Source organism: Manacus candei, unplaced genomic scaffold, assembly GCF_025592945.1.
Source record: "Manacus candei isolate 608988 ecotype Guabito, Panama unplaced genomic scaffold, ASM2559294v1 h1tg000045l, whole genome shotgun sequence".
Classification (NCBI taxonomy): domain Eukaryota; kingdom Metazoa; phylum Chordata; class Aves; order Passeriformes; family Pipridae; genus Manacus; species Manacus candei.
The window spans coordinates 3,802,942-3,823,313 of record NW_026138093.1 but is presented as its reverse complement, the minus strand read 5'-3'; the positions used below and the strand labels follow the sequence as shown (position 1 = coordinate 3,823,313).

At 51.0% G+C, this 20,372-nt stretch overlaps 2 protein-coding genes and 2 pseudogenes across 2 annotated transcripts; 1 reads left to right on the top strand and 3 right to left on the bottom strand.

The window, feature by feature from the left end:
* LOC127474815 (zinc finger protein 208-like) overlaps positions 1–20,372 on the bottom strand; it is a 1,262,639-nt pseudogene that overhangs the window by 802,922 nt on the left and 439,345 nt on the right.
* The window catches only part of LOC127474817 (zinc finger protein 850-like), a 594,864-nt pseudogene that overhangs the window by 509,909 nt on the left and 64,583 nt on the right, over positions 1–20,372 (top strand).
* LOC127475001 (solute carrier family 35 member F4-like) lies at positions 197–2,568 on the bottom strand. Its single transcript, XM_051796303.1, has 3 exons — positions 2,544–2,568; positions 2,230–2,319; positions 197–666 (listed from the first exon to the last, which is right to left on the bottom strand). The coding sequence occupies exons 1-3, from the start codon at positions 2,566–2,568 to the stop codon at positions 425–427; spliced, it is 357 nt and encodes a 118-aa protein (XP_051652263.1). The 3' UTR covers positions 197–424.
* Positions 3,686–6,616, bottom strand: LOC127475000 (B-cell antigen receptor complex-associated protein alpha chain-like). The gene is made up of 4 exons (XM_051796302.1): positions 6,514–6,616; positions 5,445–5,563; positions 4,057–4,125; positions 3,686–3,953 (listed from the first exon to the last, which is right to left on the bottom strand). Exons 1-4 carry the CDS (start codon positions 6,614–6,616, stop codon positions 3,843–3,845), a joined length of 402 nt encoding a protein of 133 aa, XP_051652262.1. The 3' UTR covers positions 3,686–3,842.

Genomic DNA, 20,372 nt, shown 5'->3' with positions numbered 1-20,372 from the left:
AGGTTTGAAATGGTTTTCCAAACCTAGTACCTTGCTGAAAGGTCACCTTATTGAAGGCAAGTCGAGATGTTCAATTCTGAGATTTGGCTGGAAATATCCAAGATTTGTATCCTTGAGAATGCCTCTCAAGGCAAAAGCAAAAGGAGATAAATGGTGTAAACTTGATCCACATTTTAAACCCACCACTTCACTGAGACGCCAGCAGAAATGTCTTTTTTATTACAAAACATTTTATTGTAGTTATTTACACCCATTCCTCGATAAGTGTATAAATGTAAACATTTATTATAGATGTATTTCTCTTATCTTACAGTCCATCCCTTGTTCAGGTTAAATGTCATTTTTTTTTAAGCATACAGGTGGTGAGGGGATTTCAGCTGTATCCACAGAATATACACCTGCGTGCAGGGGAGGTCCCCCAGCCCTAAGCCAGTGGTACAGACACTGTCCCGTTAGCTCTGCTCCTGCTCCTCGTGTGTACGCTGGACTCTGGGATCTCGTCGGCGTGATCCTCACTCTTCTGCTCCTTCAGGCTGTTGATGAACCTCAGGGTTATCTCGTCCCATTCCTCGGGGAGCAGCATGAGCAGGAACCCGATGCAGATGATGATGGTGGCTCCCAACCTCACCACGCTGAAGATCATTTTGTGCTTCACCAGATCCACGGCTGCGGGGAAGGAAACAAGAACAACAGCAACAACATCAAACCAGCAGTGGGATGTGTCAACAAAACCAGGACAAATCAAGCTCTGTAGCTATTTTTTTAGTATTGGAAAGCAGGCATTACTTTATTACCTTGTTATTTCTATGCATTTATATACTTTAATAATAATCTATTACCATTATTATCAGGGTGCTTGTGGGGTCACTCCACCAGACACACACACCCACTTTCAATACTTTTCACTATTTTATGCATTTTTAGCAAACAAAGGAATTAATGCTCATTGGCTATAAATTTCATAATCCTCTTCATTAATTAGTATTCTATCTTCTATTGGTTATTGATTGCTCGCTTCACATGCTAATTAATCCGCATTTTCAGTCTTTTTGTTATCTTTTTCCCAGACAGAGAGAGTTTCAGCACAATTGCTGAATTGCCTTTGTTAGTTTTTTCCTTGTCTCTGATTTCCAACATATGGATGATGGCATCAGAGCAGCCTGGCACGTCTCTGTGACCCATGTGCTGCACTCTGGCTGTGACAGTGGCCATGCAGTTCTCAGATCTTCAGAGCGAGCAGCACCCTTAGTTCAGAGAACAGCTTTGACCTGATAGCACAGCACTGGAAGTGCCACATCTCTTCCATCCCTCACCACCTCATGCAGGCTCTGAGGAAGCCTTGTGGGATCCAAGCCTCAAGGTTTCCATGTGAAAGGGTCTATGAGGAGCAGCTGAGGGAGCTGGGGGGGCTCAGCCTGGAGAAAAGGAGGCTCAGGGTGACCTTCTCACTCTCTACAACTCCCTGAGAGGAGGTTGTAGACAGGTGGGTGTTTGCCTCTCAGGTAACAAGTGATAGAGCAAGTGGAAATGGCCTCAGGTTGGATATTAGGAAATATTTATTAATTGGAAGAATGGTTAAGGACTGGACCAGGCTCCTCAGGGAAGAGGTGGAGTCACCATCCCTGAAAGTGTTCAAGAAGTGAGTAGACGTGGCACTTCACTATATGGTTAACTGGCCATGGGCATATTTTGTTGAGGGTTTGACTTGGAGGTCCAACCTCCCATCTCCTTGGAGATTTTGAAGGTCTTTTCCAACCTTAATGAATCTATGATTCCATGATTTCTTCTCTGAGAGGGAAGGCACTTTATGGTAACTCTTTAACAGTTTGCACCAGCAGAATGTTTCCTTGGGCTGCACAGGCCAGGGACTGGGAGAGAGCAGCACGTGGGTCAGAGAGCTGGAGTCGGTGCCTCCCAGACCCACAACCAGCACCAAGAGGGCACCTGAGCCCTTGGGCAGCCTCCTTCAGGTACTGATTGTTCTGCAGCTCTGACCTGCATCCCCCTAAAAATAGATTTTTCTTTGAAAACATGCTCAAATCCCAGGAGCGGCGAGGCTGAGAGGGTGGGAGAGCAGAGGCAGAGGCTATTCAACAAGACAGGACTCTGGAATAAATTTCCACGTATACCCCCTGCCCTGGTGACAACAGATTTTGAGTATTTGGACAATAAACTGCTTGTGCTGTCTGTGTGCCCGTGGGGTTATTTTTCCACCACCAGCCGTGGTACCTGCATTTCCAGGGACGCTGAGCACTGTGCCGATGGAGATCAGGATGGGGTATGTGAGCAGGACACCAACGTTAACCTGGATATTGAAAGCTAGGGAAAAACAGAGCAAATCATGCATGATTACAGGAAAAACACTAGAGTGAGATATTTCTCTTCCACTTCACCCTACAAGTGTGATATCAGTATCCACACCACAATTACATAGTTGTCACAAAGTGAGTGATTTTGGTTTTTTTATTTAGGAGTGTGAAATGAGGGGAAGTTCTGACTGGTGTAATGGGAAGGGCTGGATGGCCTTTCACAAACTGTAATACCAAGGTTATCACACTCATATTTCATGGCTTTTCTCAAGCTTTAATCAGATACAAACAACCTGTTTTTGCTGCCAGAAACCTTCATTTGTTCCCCTACCAGAAGGGTGGTGATCCCAGCTTGCCCTCTTGGCTGAGGCTGTGGTGTCCTTGTCTCAGTGGGACATTTCCCTGACAAAAGGCTGCAAACCCTCCACCTGGACCACACCCCAAAGGTGACAGCAGCAGGAACTCATACTCTAAAGGACATTAAACACAATTAGCTGATGAATTTAACTGCAAACTAAGCAGACTGGGGCAAGACCACAGCCTTGGTGCCACGTTGAAGACAAAATGAAATCTGACAGATTACAAATATTCAACACCTTAAATTTATGCATTAGTTTTGGTTTTTTTTTTTTACATGACAGCGTTACCAGCCAGCTACAATTTCCTTGGGAGATCAAAAGCAAGCTGCAGAAACTTCCAAAAATTTTCTTCTGGTCACTCAGTCCTGCTGCTGAGTGCCCTACATTAAAAGGAGCAAAGGCTCGCTCCTCCTTGTCTGCTCCGTCAGGTTGTTCCCTCATGGCTGGGGTTATACACTTTGGTAGATTGATGGGTGATAAATTAGCCCTGCTTTTTGTCCCTCAGGTGCTCACAGAGGAGCTGAAATTCTGGTTCAAGGTGCTCACAGAGCTCAGCTGTCAGCCCAACCACGTCTCAGGATGGGCTGTGTATCAGGCATTCTCTTTGCTTCCATTTGATAAACGTGTAGTGGAAACAGAAACCTCTTCAATTATGAAATAACAGAGACTTTACTAAAGGAAAGGATGTTGTTATATCTGGAAATTAAAACGCCCCCGGGTTGAATCCAACAGATACTGTGCCCGGCTGGAGAATGCCAATTTTGGCTCAGGAAGAGGGGGTGTTATGGAAGGGCTGTGTGAGCCTTGCCCAGCACCTGCAGCACCCACAGAAAGGTGCCCCAGCACTGGGGATCCATGTGTCAGCTTTTCATCCCTACTCTAGTTCCACACCAATTCCCCTGTCTCTGGAATAGCTTGACTGCTCTAAATCCCATTTCAAAGGGCTGTGTGTTCTCAGTGTCTTCCTGGCACAATCTGTGGGGTGTTTGTGCACTGACATGAGTAACTAACCCCCCAAAACCCACAGAACCCATCCAGCAGTGCAGCAGCTTTATTTTGGGGGGGGTCAGCACAGCCTTTTGTCACCAGAGCAGAGCATCGGGGGGGCCAAGCAGAGCCAGGGGGTCCCAAACCCCTTCCCGGTGGGTCCCACCCCCCTTTTTCGGGGGGTCCCTCAGGGCTTTTCCAGCTGGGAGTCGCCGGGGAGGGTCCTCACATCCTGGTAGGTGGGTTGGACCCCCCGGGAAATGTCCTCGTACATCGAACACTCGTCCAGGTGCAGCCCCTGAAAACGAGGAAAGGGGGGGATTCGGGTCGGTTGGGGGGGGTTAGGGGCTGATAGACCCCCCCAGCACGATTTTGGGGCGCGGGGGCCCCCAGAACGTCACCTCGTAGAGGTTTTCCTCCTCGCATGTGGTTTTTTCGGGGTGCAGCAGCTGCTCGTTGGCCCAGCGCTTCTATGGGGGGGGAACAGGGGGCACGGGGGGGTTTGGAGTGGCCAGGGGGGGTTTAGAGGTGGCCAGGGGGGAAAAAAGGGGGCACAGGGAATTTTTGGGGTGGCCAGGGGGGTTTTGAGGGGCACCAGGGGAGATTTAGGGGTGGTGGGGCGGGGAGGTTGGAAGTACAGGGGGGTTTTGGGGTGGCCGGGGGGGTTTTCTGGGGGCACCAGGGGGGATTTAGGGGTGGCCAGGGGGGGAAAAGAGGGCACAGGGGGGTTTTGGGGTGGCCGGGGGGTGTTTGGGGGGACTCCAGGGGGGTTTTGGGGTGGCCGGGTGGGGTTTGGAGGCACCAAGGAGGAATTAAGGGGTGACAGGGGAAAACTAGGGGTGGCCGGAGGGGGTTGGGGTGGCCAGGGGGGTTTTGGGGGGCACCAGGGGGATTTAGGGGTGGCCAGGGGGGTTTTGGGGGCACCAGGGGGATTTAGGGGTGGCCAGGGGGGGGTGGGTGTCTCTGGGGAGGACTGGGGGGATTTGGGGATGGCAGGAGGAGGTTGGGGGGAACTGGGGGGGATTTGGGGGGAACTGGGAGGTACGGGGGGCGTTGAAGGGGTTTTGGGGCATCCAGGGGGGAATTGGGGGTACCAGGGGGGGTTGGGGGGTTGGGGAGGATTGAGGTTACCCAGGGGGGGATTTTGGGGGACCCGGGGGGCAATTGGTGTCCCCAGGGTCTCAATTAATGTCCCCAATGTCTCAATTGGTGTCCCCAGTGTCCCATTTACGGGACCCAATGTCCCACCTGGTGTCCCCAGTGTCCCAGCTGGTGTCCCCAGTGTCCAAGTTGGTGTCCCCAATGTCCTAATTAGGTGTCCCCAGTGTCCCAGTTGGTGTCCCCAGTGTCCTATTTAGGGGTCCCAAAGTTCCAGTTGGTGTCCCCAGTGTCCCAACTGGGGGTCCCAGTGTCCAATTGGGGGTCCCAGTGACAGAACTGGGGGTCCCAGTGTCCCAGTTGGTGTCCCCCTGTCCCAGTTGTCCCAGTGTCCCAGTTGGGTGTCCCAGTGTCCCAGTTGGGTGTCCCAGTTGTCCCAGTGTCTCAGTTGGTGTCCCAGTGTCCTAGTTGGTGTCTCAGTGTCCCAGTTGGGTGTCCCAGTTGGTGTCCCAGTGTCCTAGTTGGTGTCTCAGTGTCCCAGTTGGGTGTCCCAGTTGGTGTCCCCCTGTCCCAGTTGTCCCAGTGTCCCAGTTGGTGTCCCAGTGTCCCAGTTGGGTGTCCCAGTTGGTGTCCCAGTGTCCCAGTTGGTGTCCCCCTGTCCCAGCTGTCCCAGTTTGTCCCAGTGTCCCACCCTGAGCAGCAGCAGCAGCCCCGGCCCGGCCGAGCAGAGCAGCAGCAGCACCCCCTGCGCCGTCAGGATCCGGTTCTTGGTGCTCTCCCTCAGCGCCAGGAACGGGGCGGGAACTGGCTCTGTGGGAACGGGACTGGGTAACTGGGAGGGACTGGGTTACACTGGGAGGGACTGGGTATACTGGGAGGGAGAGCAGGGCACTGGGTTATACTGGGAGGGCCTGGGCTATACTGGGAGGGCACTGGGTTATACTGGGAGGGACTGGAGGGCACTGGGTTATGCTGGGAGGGCACTGGGAGGGACTCAAGAGAGATACTGGGAGTGACTGGGACAGACTGGAGTGGGACTGGAGGGCACTGAGAAGGGCTCAAAGGGGTTACTGGGAATAACTGGGATGGACTGGGGGGCACTGCAGGGCACTGGGATGGACTGGGGGGGCTTGTGGTAGCACTAGGTTATACTGGGAGGGGACTGGGATGGACTGGGTTATACTGGGAGGGGACTAGGATGGACTGGGAAAGATCAGTGACTCAGATGAGACCCCCCAGCCCCCTCGATCCCCCCGAGACCCCCAGGACCCTCCCGAAGGTGCTGCAGGGCTGGGGGGCACTGGGATACCCTTGGAGGGGACTGGGATGGAGGGGGTTAAACCGGGAGGGACTGGGCTATACTGGTACCATGCTGGGGGCACCGGGAGGGGCCGAGTGACCCGGGTGAGACCCCCCCACGCCCCCCACTCACCGAGGACCCTGACGAAGGTGCCGCAGCTCTGGGCCGTCTCCCCCCCGGACTCCACGCGGCAGAAGAAGAGCCCGGAGTCGTTGTGGGACAGTTTGGGGAAGGTCAGGGTGGAGCTTCCCCCCCCTTCCTGCACCGCCCGCTCCATCCGGCGGCCCCCCCGGGTGGCCACCACCTCCTGGGGCCAGGGGCAGCTCCGGGGGACCTCCCCGAGCCCGGGGGGACACGCCTGGAGCCAGGTCAGGGCGGTGTCGGGGGGGCCTCGGAAGTGGCACTCGAGGGTCAGGGGGGTCCCCACGGGCCCCTCGCGGGAGGGGGGCCCCCCCCCCACCCGGAGCCACCCCCGGGGCGGGGCCGGGGAGCAGGAGGGGCTCGGGGGGCTCCCGGTGGTCACGGTCACGGGGGTCGGCGTCTCGGGGGGCTCCAGGGGTCATGCACGGGGCGCAGCCTTCGGGGGGGGTCTGGGAGCACTGGGAGCCTGCGGGGACAGAGGGGGGGTTAGGGGAGGTCACCAGTGCCCCCCAACCCCCATGGAGGGCGACTGACCCTGAGGGGGTCATTGGGGGTCCCTGTCCCTTCTGGGGGGGGTCTTTGGGAGTTCCCAGAACAGTGAGGGGTCTTTGGGGGTCCCCCAGACCCATCTGAAGGTCATTGGGCGCCCCCCAGCCCCTCCCAGTTCCCCCCCTTCCCCCTCCCAGTTTCGGTTCCCTGTCCCAGTTTGGGAACAGGAAATACTGGTTGGGGTGGCGGGGGACATTTTGACACAGGTGTGGGGGACAAAACCTGATGCTGAGACCCCCTGAGACCCCCCAGACCCAAACCCTGAGACCCCCAAACCCAAATGGAGACCTTGGGATCCCCGAGACCCCCAGATCCAAATCCTGAGCCCCTCGGACCCAAACTGAGCCCCCCTGACCCAAACTGAGCCCCCTAGACCCAAACCCTAAACCTCCCTGACCCAAACTGAGACCCCCAGACCCAAAACCTGAGATCCCCAGAGTCAAACTGAGACCCCCAGACCCAAATCCTGAGCCCCCCAGACCCAAAACCTGAGATCCCCAGAGCCAAACTGAGACCCCCAGACCCAAATCCTGAGCCCCCCAGACCCAAAAGCTGAGATCCCCAGACCCAAACTAAGACCCCCAGAACCAAGGCCCCCAGACCAAAACTGAGGCCTTGGGACCCCTGAGACTCCCAGACCCAAAGCCTGAGACCCCCTGACCCAAGCTGACACCCCAGAGACCACTCAGACCCAAACTGAGACCCCCCACACACCAAAACTGAGACCCCCAGACCCAAATCCTACCTGCGAGGAGCAGTGTTATAAGTGATCTAAAGAAATTTGCTGTTCAAATGAGAGAAAGAGTTAATAAAGCTATTATATTGTGTTAACTGCTTTGTTGGAATCACAAGTTAGAGTGTTATGCAATGCCTAACCACAAGTTCTGTAAGCTGCAAACTGATTAACCACAACGCAATGATGATTTAGCATATTGTACTTTGAAGCTGTTTGTTCTAAGCATATTAATGGGGAGCAATACGGAGGGGTCGGCCACGAGGAGTCCGGGCGATCAACCGTCATCCTGATGGAAGTTTCCAGAACCACGGCCTAATAGAGACTAATGACTTTAAAATTATTGGTGGACACCCCTCAACAACAGAGATGGCCCGCGAAAGGAGGAACCAACCCAGAGTTGGCCCGCGAAGAGGGAACCAAGCAGGATGCAGCCCGTGAAATCTCCACCAATGGACTGATGACATGACTTTGGGGGGGAGGTGGTAAAGAAGGGTATAATAAGTGCTGTTTTTGTTCCCCCTTTTGGACTGCGGCAGGAACAGGGGTTTCCTCTGGTCGCCCGGATAGCCGTTTTTGCTTGTTTGTGGCATTAAAAAATCTTTTATACCTTGCAACCTAAATTTATAGTCTTGTTACCTATCACAAGGTACAGTTGTTGGGGCAGCCTGGGCACTTCTTGGGCAGCAAAGTGCTTTCTGTGGTGGCACCTTTTGTCTGGCAGGAATCTTCATTTGTATTCAATTTTTCAAAAGGTGGGACCGGCCATTGCAGAGCAGGGTAGAAAAAAGGGAACAGCAGCTCTTTCCATAAAGAGCTTCGACTTTTCCCCTTCGGCTTCAGGTGTAGTTGGTGCAGCCTGGGCACTTCATGGGCAGCAGGAGCTTTCTGTGGGGGCAACTTTTGTCTGGCAGGAATCTTCACTTGGATTCAATTTTTCAGTAAGTGGGACCGGCCATTACAGTGCAGGGCTAAAATATGGGAACAGCAGCTCTTTCCACCAGGAAAAAATCTGGAAGCTTTGGCTTCAGGTGTAGTTTGTGCAGCCTGGGAACTTCTTGGGAAGGAAGAGTTTTTTGTGGCGGCACCTTTTGTCTGGCAGGAGTCTTCATTTAGAGTAAATTTTGCAGGAGGTGGGACGAGCCATTGTAGCAGGGCTGAAAAAAGGGAACAGCAGCTCTTTCCACCAGGAAAAAAAGTCTGGATCTTTTGGCGTCAGGTGCAGTTCTTGGGGCAGCCTGGGCACTTCTTGGGCATCAAGACCTTTCTGTGGTGGTACCTTTTGTCTGGCAGGAATCTTCATTTGCATTCAATTTTTTACAAGGTGGGACTGGCCATTGCAGAGCAGGGCTGAAAAAAGGGAACAGCAGCTCTTTCCACCAGGAAAAAAATCTGGGTCCTTTGGTTCCAGGTGCAGTTGTTGGGGCAGCCTGGGTACTTCTTGGGCAGGAAATGTTTTCTGTAGTGGCACCTTTTGTCTGGCAGGAATCTTCAGTCGGATTCAATTTTCCAGGAGGTGGGACCGGCCATTGCAGCGCAGGACTGAAAAAAGGGAACAGCAGCTCTTTCCCAGAGGAAAAAAAGTCTGGATCCTTTGCCTACAGGTGTAGTTGTTGTAGCCTGGGAACTTCTTGGGATAGATGAATTTTCTGTGGTGGCACCTTTTTTCTGGCAGGAATCTTCAGTAGGATTCAGTTTTTAAAAAGGTGGGACCGGCCATTGCAGCGCAGGCCTGAAAAAAGGGAACAGCAGCTCTTTCCCTAAGGAAAAAAAGTCTGGATCCTTTGGCTTCAGGAGTAGTTGGTGGGGCAGCCTGGGCACTTCTTGGGCAGCAAGAGTTTTTTGTAGTGGCAAATTTTGTCTGGCAGGAATATTCATTTGGGTTAAATTTCTCAGGAGGTGGGACCGGCCATTGCAGCGCAGGGCAGAAAAAACGGAACAGCTGCTCTTTCCACCAGGAAAAAAAGTCTGGATCCTTTGGTTTTGAGGTGTAGTTGGTGGGGCAGCCTGGGCACTGCTTGGGCAGCAAGAGTTTTTTGTAGTGGCAAATTTTGTCTGGCAGGAATCTTCATTTGGATTAAATTTCTCAGGAGGTGGGACCGACCACTGCAGCACAGGGCTGAAAAAAGGGAACAGCAGCTCTTTCCACCAGGAAAAAATTCTGGAAGCTTTGGCTTCAGGTGTAGTTGGTGGGGCAGCCTAAGAACTTCTTGGGCATCAAGACCTTTCTGTGGTGGCACCTTTTGTCTGGCAGGAATCTTCATCTCGAGTAAAGTTTTCTGGAAGTGGGAACGGCCATTGCAGCACAGGTCTGAAAAAAGGGAACAGCAGCTCTTTCCACCAGGAAAAAAAGTCTGGAAGCTTTGGCTTCAGGTGCAGTTCTTTCGGCAGCCTGGGCACTTCTTGGGCATCAAGACCTTTCTGTGGTGGCACCATTTGTCTGGCAGGAATCTTTATTTGGATTCAATTTTCCAGGAGGTGGGACCGGTCATTGTAGAACAGGTCTGAAAAAAGGGAACAGCAGCTCTTTCCACCAGGAAAAAAAGTCTGGATCCTTTGGCTTCAGGTGCAGTTCTTGGGGCAGCCTGGGCACTTCTTGGGCAGCAAAGACCTTTCTGTGGTAGCACCTTTTGTCTGGCAGGAATCTTCATTTGGATTCAATTTTCCAGGAGGTGTGACCGGCCATTGTAGAGCAGGTCTGAAAAAAGGGAACAGCAGCTCTTTCCACCAGGAAAAAATGTCTGGTACCTTTGGCTTTGAGGTGCAGATTTTGGGGCAGCCTGGGCACTTCTTGGGCACCAAAGACCTTTCTGTAGTGGCACCTTTTCTCTGGCAGGAATCTTCATTTGGATTCAATTTTCCAAGAGGTGGGACCGGCCATTGCAGCGCAGAGCTTAAAAAAGGGAACAGCAGCTCTTTCCCTTAGGAAAAAAAGTCTGGATCCTTTGCCTACAGGTGTAGTTGTTGCAGCCTGGGTACTTCTTGGGATAGATGAGTTTTTTGTGGTGGCACCTTTTTTCTGGCAGAAATCTTCAGTAGGATTCAGTTTTTAAAAAGGTGGGACTTGCCATTGCAGAGCAAGGCAGAAAAAACGGAACAGCTGCTCTTTCCACCAGGAAAAAAAGTCTGGATCCTTTGGTTTTGAGGTGTAGTTGGTGGGGCAGCCTGCGCACTTCTTGGCAGCAAGACTTTTTTGTAGTGGCAAATTTTGTCTGGCAGGAATATTCATTTGGATTAAATTTCTCAGGAGGTGGGACCGGCCATTGCAGAGCAGGCCTGAAAAACGGGAACAGCAGCTCTTCACACCAGGAAAAAATTCTGGAAGCTTTGGCTTCAGGTGTAGTTGGTGGGGCAGCCTAAGAACTTCTTGGGCATCAAGACCTTTCTGTGGTGGCACCTTTTGTCTGGCAGGAATCTTCATATGGAGAAAAGTTTTCTGGAAGTGGGAACGGCCATTGCAGCACAGGTCTGAAAAAAGGGAACAGCAGCTCTTTCCACCAGGGAAAAAAGTCTGGATCCTTTGGCTTCTGGTGCAGTTCTTTCGGCAGCCTGGGCACTTCTTGGGCATCAAGACCTTTCTGTGGTGGTACCTTTTGTCTGGCAGGAATCTTCATTTGCATTCAATTTTTTACAAGGTGGGACTGGCCATTGCAGAGCAGGGCTGAAAAAAGGGAACAGCAGCTCTTTCCACCAGGAAAAAAAGTCTGGATCCTTTGGTTCCAGGTGCAGTTGTCGGGGCAGCCTGGGTACTTCTTGGCCAGGAAATGTTTTCTGTAGTGGCACCTTTTGTCTGGCAGGAATCTTCAGTCGGATTCAATTTTCCAGGAGGTGGGACCGGCCATTGCAGCGCAGGACTGAAAAAAGGGAACAGCAGCTCTTTCCCTGAGGAAAAAAAGTCTGGATCCTTTGGTTTTGAGGTGAAGTTGGTGGGGCAGCCTGGGCACTTCTTGGGATAGATGAATTTTCTGTGGTGGTACCTTTTTTCTGGCAGGAATCTTCAGTAGGATTCAGTTTTTAAAAAGGTGGGACCGGCTATTGCAGCGCAGGCCTGAAAAAACGGAACAGCAGCTCTTTCCCTAAGGAAAAAAAGTCTGGATCCTTTGGCTTCAGGAGTAGTTGGTGGGGCAGCCTGGGCACTTCTTGGGCAGCAAGAGTTTTTTGTAGTGGCAAATTTTGTCTGGCAGGAATATTCATTTGGGTTAAATTTCTCAGGAGGTGGGACCGGCCATTGCAGCGCAGGGCAGAAAAAACGGAACAGCTGCTCTTTCCACCAGGAAAAAAAGTCTGGATCCTTTGGTTTTGAGGTGTAGTTGGTGGGGCAGCCTGCGCACTTCTTGGGCAGCAAGAGTTTTTTGAAGTGGCAAATTTTGTCTGGCAGGAATATTCATTTGGATTAAATTTCTCAGGAGGTGGGACCGACCACTGCAGCACAGGGCTGAAAAAAGGGAACAGCAGCTCTTTCCACCAGGAAAAAATTCTGGAAGCTTTGGCTTCAGGTGTAGTTGGTGGGGCAGCCTAAGAACTTCTTGGGCATCAAGACCTTTCTGTGGTGGCACCTTTTGTCTGGCAGGAATCTTCATCTGGAGTAAAGTTTTCTGGAAGTGGGAACGGCCATTGCAGCACAGGTCTGAAAAAAGGGAACAGCAGCTCTTTCCACCAGGAAAAAAAGTCTGGAAGCTTTGGCTTCAGGTGCAGTTCTTTCGGCAGCCTGGGCACTTCTTGGGCATCAAGACCTTTCTGTGGTGGCACCATTTGTCTGGCAGGAATCTTTATTTGGATTCAATTTTCCAGGAGGTGGGACCGGCCATTGCAGCGCAGGACTGAAAAAAGGGAACAGCAGCTCTTTCCCTGAGGAAAAAAAGTCTGGATCCTTTGGCTTCAGGTGTAGTTGTTGCAGCCTGGGTACTTCTTGGGATAGATGAGTTTTCTGTGGTGGCACCTTTTTTCTGGCAGGAATCTTCAGTAGGATTCAGTTTTTAAAAAGGTGGGACTGGAGATTGCAGCGCAGGGCAGAAAAAACGGAACAGCAGCTCTTTCCCTAAGGAAAAAAAGTCTGGATCCTTTGGCTTCAGGAGTAGTTGGTGGGGCAGCCTGGGCACTTCTGGGGCAGCAAGAGTTTTTTGTAGTGGCAAATTTTGTCTGGCAGGAATATTCATTTGGATTAAAGTTTTCAGGAGGTGGGACCGACCATTGCAGAGCAGGCCTGAAAAACGGGAACAGCAGCTCTTCACACCAGGAAAAAAGCCTGGATCCTTTGGCTTTGAGGTGCAGTTGGTGGGGTAGCCTTGGCACTTCTTGGGATAGATGAGTTCTCTGTGGTGGCACCTTTTGTATGGCAGGAATCTTCAGTCGGATTCAATTTTCCAGGAGGTTGGACCGGCCATTGCAGCGCAGGGCTGAAAAAAGGGAACAGCAGCTCTTTCCACCAGGAAAAAATTCTGGAAGCTTTGGTTTCAGGTGTAGTTGGTGGGGCAGCCTGGGCACTTCTTGGGCATCAAGACCTTTCTGTGGTGGCACCTTTTGTCTGGCAGGAATCTTCATCTGGAGTAAAGTTTTCTGGAAGTGGGAACGGCCCTTGCAGCACAGGTCTGAAAATAGGGAACAGCAGCTCTTTCCCTAAGGAAAAAAAGTCTGGAAGCTTTGGCTTCAGGTGCAGTTCTTTCGGCAGCCAGGGCACTTCTTGGGCAGCAAAGACCTTTCTGTGGTGGCACCTTTTGTCTGGCAGGAATCTTCATTTGGATTCAATTTTCCAGGAGGTGGGACCGGCCATTGTAGAGCAGGTCTGAAAAAAGGGAACAGCAGCTCTTTCCACCAGGAAAAAAAGTCTGGATCCTTTGGCTTCAGGTGCAGTTCTTGGGGCAGCCTGGGCACTTCTTGGGCATCAAGACCTTTCCGTGGTAGCACCTTTTGTCTGGCAGGAATCTTCAGTCGGATTCAATTTTCCAGGAGGTGGGGTCGGCCATTGCAGCACAGGCCTGAAAAAAGGGAACAGCAGCTCTTTCCACCAGGAAAAAAAGTCTGGATCCTTTGGTTTTGAGGTGTAGTTGGTGGGGTAGCCTGGGCACTTCTTGGGCAGCAAAGACCTTTCTATGGTGGCACCATTTGTCTGGCAGGAATCTTCATTTGGAGCAAAGTTTTCTGGAGGTGGGACCGGCCATTGAAGAACAGGTTTGAAAAAAGGGAACAGCAGCTCTTTCTACCGGGAAAAAAAGTCTGAATCCTTTGGCTTCAGGTGCAGTTCTTGGGGCAGCCTGGGCACTTTTTGGGCAGCAAGAGATTCCTGTGGTGGCCCCTTTTGTCTGGCAGGAATCTTCATTTGTAGTCAATTTTCCAGGAGGTGGGACCGGCCATTGCAGAGCAGGGCTGAAAAAGGGAACAGCAGCTCTTTCCACCAGGAAAAAAGTCTGGAAGCTTTGGCTTTGAGGTGAAGTTGGTGGGGCAGCCTGGGCACTTCTGGGGCAGCAAAGACCTTTCTGTGGTGGCACCATTTCTCTGGCAGGAATCTTTAGTTGGATTCAATTTCTCAGGAGGTGGGACCGGCATTACAGAACAGGACTGAAAAAAGGGAACAGCAGCTCTTTCCACCAGGAAAAAATTCTGGAAGCTTTGTCTTTGAGGTGTAGATTTTGGGACAGCCTGGGCACTTCTTGGGCAGCAAAGACCTTTCTGTAGTGGCACCTTTTCTCTGGCAGGAATCTTCATTTGGATTCAATTTTCCAGGAGGTGGGGCCGGCCATTGCAGCGCAGAGCTTAAAAAAGGGAAAAGCAGCTCTTTCCACCAGGAAAAAATCTGGAAGCTTTGACTTCAGGTGTAGTTTGTGCAGCCTGGAAACTTCTTGGGAAGGTAGAGTTTTTTGTGGTAGCACCTTTTGTCTGGCAGGAATCTTCATTTGGATTCAATTTTTTAAAAGGTGGGACCGGTCATTGCAGAGCAGGGTAGAAAAAAGGAACAGCAGTTCTTTCCACCAGGAAAAAAAGTCAGGAAGCTTTGTCATGGAGGTGCAGTTGTTGGGGTAGCCTGGGAACTTCTTGGGCAGCAAAGACCTTTCTGTGGTGGCGCCTTTTGTCTGGCAGAAATCTTCATCTGGAGTAAAGTTTTCTGGAGGTGGGACCGGCCATTGCAGCACAGGACTGAAAAAAGGGAACAGCAGCTCTTTCCACCAGGAAAAAAAGTCTGGAAGCTTTGGCTTCAGGTGTAGTTGGTGCAGCCTGGGTACTTCTTGGGCAGGAAGAGTTTTCTGTAGTGGCACCTTTTGTCTGGCAGGAATCTTCATTTGGATTCAATTTTCCAGGAGGTGGGACCGGCCATTGCAGCGCAGGACTGAAAAAAGGGAACAGCAGCTCTTTCCCTGAGGAAAAAAAAGTCTGGATCCTTTGGCTTCAGGTGTAGTTGTTGCAGCCTGGGTACTTCTTGGGATAGATGAGTTTTCTGTGGTGGCACCTTTTTTCTGGCAGGAATCTTCAGTAGGATTCAGTTTTTAAAAAGGTGGGACTGGAGATTGCAGCGCAGGGCAGAAAAAACGGAACAGCAGCTCTTTCCCTAAGGAAAAAAAGTCTGGATCCTTTGGCTTCAGGAGTAGTTGGTGGGGCAGCCTGGGCACTTCTGGGGCAGCAAGAGTTTTTTGTAGTGGCAAATTTTGTCTGGCAGGAATATTCATTTGGATTAAAGTTTTCAGGAGGTGGGACCGACCATTGCAGAGCAGGCCTGAAAAACGGGAATAGCAGCTCTTTCCACCAGGAAAAAAAGTCTGGATCCTTTGGTTTTGAGGTGTAGTTGGTGGGGTAGCCTGGGCACTTCTGGGGCAGCAAAGACCTTTCTGTGGTGGCACCATTTCTCTGGCAGGAATCTTTAGTTGGATTCAATTTCTCAGGAGGTGGGACCGGCATTACAGAACAGGACTGAAAATAGGGAACAGCAGCTCTTTCCACCAGGAAAAAATTCTGGAAGCTTTGTCTTTGAGGTGTAGATTTTGGGACAGCCTGGGCACTTCTTGGGCAGCAAAGACCTTTCTGTAGTGGCACCTTTTGTCTGGCAGGAATCTTCATTTGGATTCAATTTTCCAGGAGGTGGGGCCGGCCATTGCAGTGCAGAGCTTAAAAAAGGGAAAAGCAGCTCTTTCCACCAGGAAAAAATCTGGAAGCTTTGACTTCAGGTGTAGTTTGTGCAGCCTGGAAACTTCTTGGGAAGGTAGAGTTTTTTGTGGTAGCACCTTTTGTCTGGCAGGAATCTTCATTTGGATTAAATTTTTTAAAAGGTGGGACCGGTCATTGCAGAGCAGGGTAGAAAAAAGGAACAGCAGTTCTTTCCACCAGGAAAATAAGTCAGGAAGCTTTGTCATGGAGGTGCAGTTGTTGGGGTAGCCTGGGCACTTCTTGGGCATCAAGACCTTTCTGTGGTGGCGCCTTGTGTCTGGCAGAAATCTTCATCTGGAGTAAAGTTTTCTGGAGGTGGGACCGGCCATTGCAGCACAGGACTGAAAAAAGGGAACAGCAGTTCTTTCTACCAGGAAAAAAATCTGGGTCCTTTGGCTTCAGGTGTAGTTGGTGCAGCCTGGGTACTTCTTGGGCAGGAAGAGTTTTCTGTAGTGGCACCTTTTGTCTGGCAGGAATCTTCAGTCGGATTCAATTTTCCAGGAGGTGGGACCGGCCATTGCAGCGCAGGACTGAAAAAAGGGAACAGCAGCTCTTTCCCTGAGGAAAAAAAGTCTGGATCCTTTGGCTTCAGGTGTAGTTGTTGCAGCCTGGGTACTTCTTGGGATAGATGAGTTTTCTGTGGTGGCACCTTTTTTCTGGCAGGAATCTTCAGTAGGATTCAGTTTTTAAAAAGGTGGGACTGGAGATTGCAGCGCAGGGCAGAAAAAACGGAACAGCAGCTCTTTCCCTAAGGAAAAAAAGTCTGGATCCTTTGGCTTCAGGAGTAGTTGGTGGGGCAGCCTGGGCACTTCTGGGGCAGCAAGAGCTTTTTGTAGTGGCAAATTTTGTCTGGCAGGAATATTCATTTGGATTAAAGTTTTCAGGAGGTGGGACCGACCATTGCAGAGCAGGCCTGAAAAACGGGAACAGCAGCTCTTCACACCAGGAAAAAAGCCTGGATCCTTTGGCTTTGAGGTGCAGTTGGTGGGGCAGCCTTGGCACTTCTCGGGATAGATGAGTTCTCTGTGGTGGCACCTTTTGTATGGCAGGAATCTTCAGTCGGATTCAATTTTCCAGGAGGTTGGACCGGCCATTGCAGCGCAGGGCTGAAAAAAGGGAACAGCAGCTCTTTCCACCAGGAAAAAATTCTGGAAGCTTTGGTTTCAGGTGTAGTTGGTGGGGCAGCCTGGGCACTTCTTGGGCATCAAGACCTTTCTGTGGTGGCACCTTTTGTCTGGCAGGAATCTTCATCTGGAGTAAAGTTTTCTGGAAGTGGGAACGGCCCTTGCAGCACAGGTCTGAAAATAGGGAACAGCAGCTCTTTCCCTAAGGAAAAAAAGTCTGGAAGCTTTGGCTTCAGGTGCAGTTCTTTCGGCAGCCTGGGCACTTCTTGGGCAGCAAAGACCTTTCTGTGGTGGCACCTTTTGTCTGGCAGGAATCTTCATTTGGATTCAATTTTCCAGGAGGTGGGACCGGCCATTGTAGAGCAGGTCTGAAAAAAGGGAACAGCAGCTCTTTCCACCAGGAAAAAAAGTCTGGATCCTTTGGCTTCAGGTGCAGTTCTTGGGGTAGCCTGGGCACTTCTTGGGCATCAAGACCTTTCCGTGGTAGCACCTTTTGTCTGGCAGGAATCTTCAGTCGGATTCAATTTTCCAGGAGGTGGGGCCGGCCATTGCAGCACAGGCCTGAAAAAAGGGATCAGCAGCTCTTTCCACCAGGAAAAAAAGTCTGGATCCTTTGGTTTTGAGGTGTAGTTGGTGGGGTAGCCTGGGCACTTCTTGGGCAGCAAAGACCTTTCTATGGTGGCACCATTTGTCTGGCAGGAATCTTCATTTGGAGCAAAGTTTTCTGGAGGTGGGACCGGCCATTGAAGAACAGGCTTGAAAAAAGGGAACAGCAGCTCTTTCTACCGGGAAAAAAAGTCTGAATCCTTTGGCTTCAGGTGCAGTTCTTGGGGCAGCCTGGGCACTTTTTGGGCAGCAAGAGATTCCTGCGGTGGCCCCTTTTGTCTGGCAGGAATCTTCATTTGTAGTCAATTTTCCAGGAGGTGGGACCGGCCATTGCAGAGCAGGGCTGAAAAAAGGGAACAGCAGCTCTTTCCACCAGGAAAAAAGTCTGGAAGCTTTGGCTTTGAGGTGAAGTTGGTGGGGCAGCCTGGGCACTTCTGGGGCAGCAAAGACCTTTCTGTGGTGGCACCATTTCTCTGGCAGGAATCTTTAGTTGGATTCAATTTCTCAGGAGGTGGGACCGGCATTACAGAACAGGACTGAAAAAAGGGAACAGCAGCTCTTTCCACCAGGAAAAAATTCTGGAAGCTTTGTCTTTGAGGTGTAGATTTTGGGACAGCCTGGGCACTTCTTGGGCAGCAAAGACCTTTCTGTAGTGGCACCTTTTGTCTGGCAGGAATCTTCATTTGGATTCAATTTTCCAGGAGGTGGGGCCGGCCATTGCAGCGCAGAGCTTAAAAAAGGGAAAAGCAGCTCTTTCCACCAGGAAAAAATCTGGAAGCTTTGACTTCAGGTGTAGTTTGAGCAGCCTGGAAACTTCTTGGGAAGGTAGAGTTTTTTGTGGTAGCACCTTTTGTCTGGCAGGAATCTTCATTTGGATTAAATTTTTTAAAAGGTGGGACCGGTCATTGCAGAGCAGGGTAGAAAAAAGGAACAGCAGTTCTTTCCACCAGGAAAAAAAGTCAGGAAGCTTTGTCATGGAGGTGCAGTTGTTGGGGTAGCCTGGGCACTTCTTGGGCAGCAAAGACCTTTCTGTGGTGGCGCCTTTTGTCTGGCAGAAATCTTCATCTGGAGTAAAGTTTTCTGGAGGTGGGACCGGCCATTGCAGCACAGGACTGAAAAAAGGGAACAGCAGTTCTTTCTACCAGGAAAAAAATCTGGGTCCTTTGGCTTCAGGTGTAGTTGGTGCAGCCTGGGTACTTCTTGGGCAGGAAGAGTTTTCTGTAGTGGCACCTTTTGTCTGGCAGGAATCTTCATTTGGATTCAATTTTCCAGGAGGTGGGACCGGCCATTGCAGCGCAGGACTGAAAAAAGGGAACAGCAGCTCTTTCCCTGAGGAAAAAAAGTCTGGATCCTTTGGCTTCAGGTGTAGTTGTTGCAGCCTGGGTACTTCTTGGGATAGATGAGTTTTCTGTGGTGGCACCTTTTTTCTGGCAGGAATCTTCAGTAGGATTCAGTTTTTAAAAAGGTGGGACTGGAGATTGCAGCGCAGGGCAGAAAAAACGGAACAGCAGCTCTTTCCCTAAGGAAAAAAAGTCTGGATCCTTTGGCTTCAGGAGTAGTTGGTGGGGCAGCCTGGGCACTTCTGGGGCAGCAAGAGTTTTTTGTAGTGGCAAATTTTGTCTGGCAGGAATATTCATTTGGATTAAAGTTTTCAGGAGGTGGGACCGACCATTGCAGAGCAGGCCTGAAAAACGGGAACAGCAGCTCTTCACACCAGGAAAAAAGCCTGGATCCTTTGGCTTTGAGGTGCAGTTGGTGGGGCAGCCTTGGCACTTCTTGGGATAGATGAGTTCTCTGTGGTGGCACCTTTTGTATGGCAGGAATCTTCAGTCGGATTCAATTTTCCAGGAGGTTGGACCGGCCATTGCAGCGCAGGGCTGAAAAAAGGGAACAGCAGCTCTTTCCACCAGGAAAAAATTCTGGAAGCTTTGGTTTCAGGTGTAGTTGGTGGGGCAGCCTGGGCACTTCTGGGGCATCAAGACCTTTCTGTGGTGGCACCTTTTGTCTGGCAGGAATCTTCATCTGGAGTAAAGTTTTCTGGAAGTGGGAACGGCCCTTGCAGCACAGGTCTGAAAATAGGGAACAGCAGCTCTTTCCCTAAGGAAAAAAAAGACTGGAAGCTTTGGCTTCAGGTGCAGTTCTTTCGGCAGCCTGGGCACTTCTTGGGCAGCAAAGACCTTTCTGTGGTGGCACCATTTGTCTGGCAGGAATCTTCATTTGGATTCAATTTTCCAGGAGGTGGGACCGGCCATTGTAGAGCAGGTCTGAAAAAAGGGAACAGCAGCTCTTTCCACCAGGAAAAAAAGTCTGGATCCTTTGGCTTCAGGTGCAGTTCTTGGGGCAGCCTGGGCACTTCTTGGGCATCAAGACCTTTCCGTGGTAGCACCTTTTGTCTGGCAGGAATCTTCAGTCGGATTCAATTTTCCAGGAGGTGGGGCCGGCCATTGCAGCACAGGCCTGAAAAAAGGGAACAGCAGCTCTTTCCACCAGGAAAAAAAGTCTGGATCCTTTGGTTTTGAGGTGTAGTTGGTGGGGTAGCCTGGGCACTTCTTGGGCAGCAAAGACCTTTCTATGGTGGCACCATTTGTCTGGCAGGAATCTTCATTTGGAGCAAAGTTTTCTGGAGGTGGGACCGGCCATTGAAGAACAGGCTTGAAAAAAGGGAACAGCAGCTCTTTCTACCGGGAAAAAAAGTCTGAATCCTTTGGCTTCAGGTGCAGTTCTTGGGGCAGCCTAGGCACTTTTTGGGCAGCAAGAGATTCCTGTGGTGGCCCCTTTTGTCTGGCAGGAATCTTCATTTGTAGTCAATTTTCCAGGAGGTGGGGCCGGCCATTGCAGAGCAGAGCTTAAAAACAGGAATAGCAGCTCTTTCCACCAGGAAAAAATCTGGAAGCTTTGACTTCAGGTGTAGTTTGTGCAGCCTGCAAACTTCTTGGGAAGGTAGAGTTTTTTGTGGTAGCACCTTTTGTCTGGCAGGAATCTTCATTTGGATTAAATTTTTTAAAAGGTGGGACCGGTCATTGCAGAGCAGGG

What these genes read in the sequence shown, in the direction of transcription:
- LOC127475001 (XM_051796303.1), bottom strand. Translation starts at nt 2,568, where the DNA reads ATGAAATATGAGTGTGATAACCTTG. An exon ending in ATATGAGTGTGATAACCTTG is followed by an intron (nt 2,320 to 2,543) that starts GTATTACAGTTT and finishes GTTTTTCCCTAG; the next exon opens with CTTTCAATATCCAGGTTAAC. An exon ending in CAGCGTCCCTGGAAATGCAG is followed by an intron (nt 667 to 2,229) that starts GTACCACGGCTG and finishes CCTTCCCCGCAG; the next exon opens with CCGTGGATCTGGTGAAGCAC.
- LOC127475000 (XM_051796302.1), bottom strand. Translation starts at nt 6,616, where the DNA reads ATGACCCCTGGAGCCCCCCGAGACGCCGACCCCCGTGACCGTGACCAC. An exon ending in CGCCCCGGGGGTGGCTCCGG is followed by an intron (nt 5,564 to 6,513) that starts GTGGGGGGGGGG and finishes CCGTTCCCACAG; the next exon opens with AGCCAGTTCCCGCCCCGTTC. An exon ending in AGGAGGAAAACCTCTACGAG is followed by an intron (nt 3,954 to 4,056) that starts GTGACGTTCTGG and finishes CCTCGTTTTCAG; the next exon opens with GGGCTGCACCTGGACGAGTG.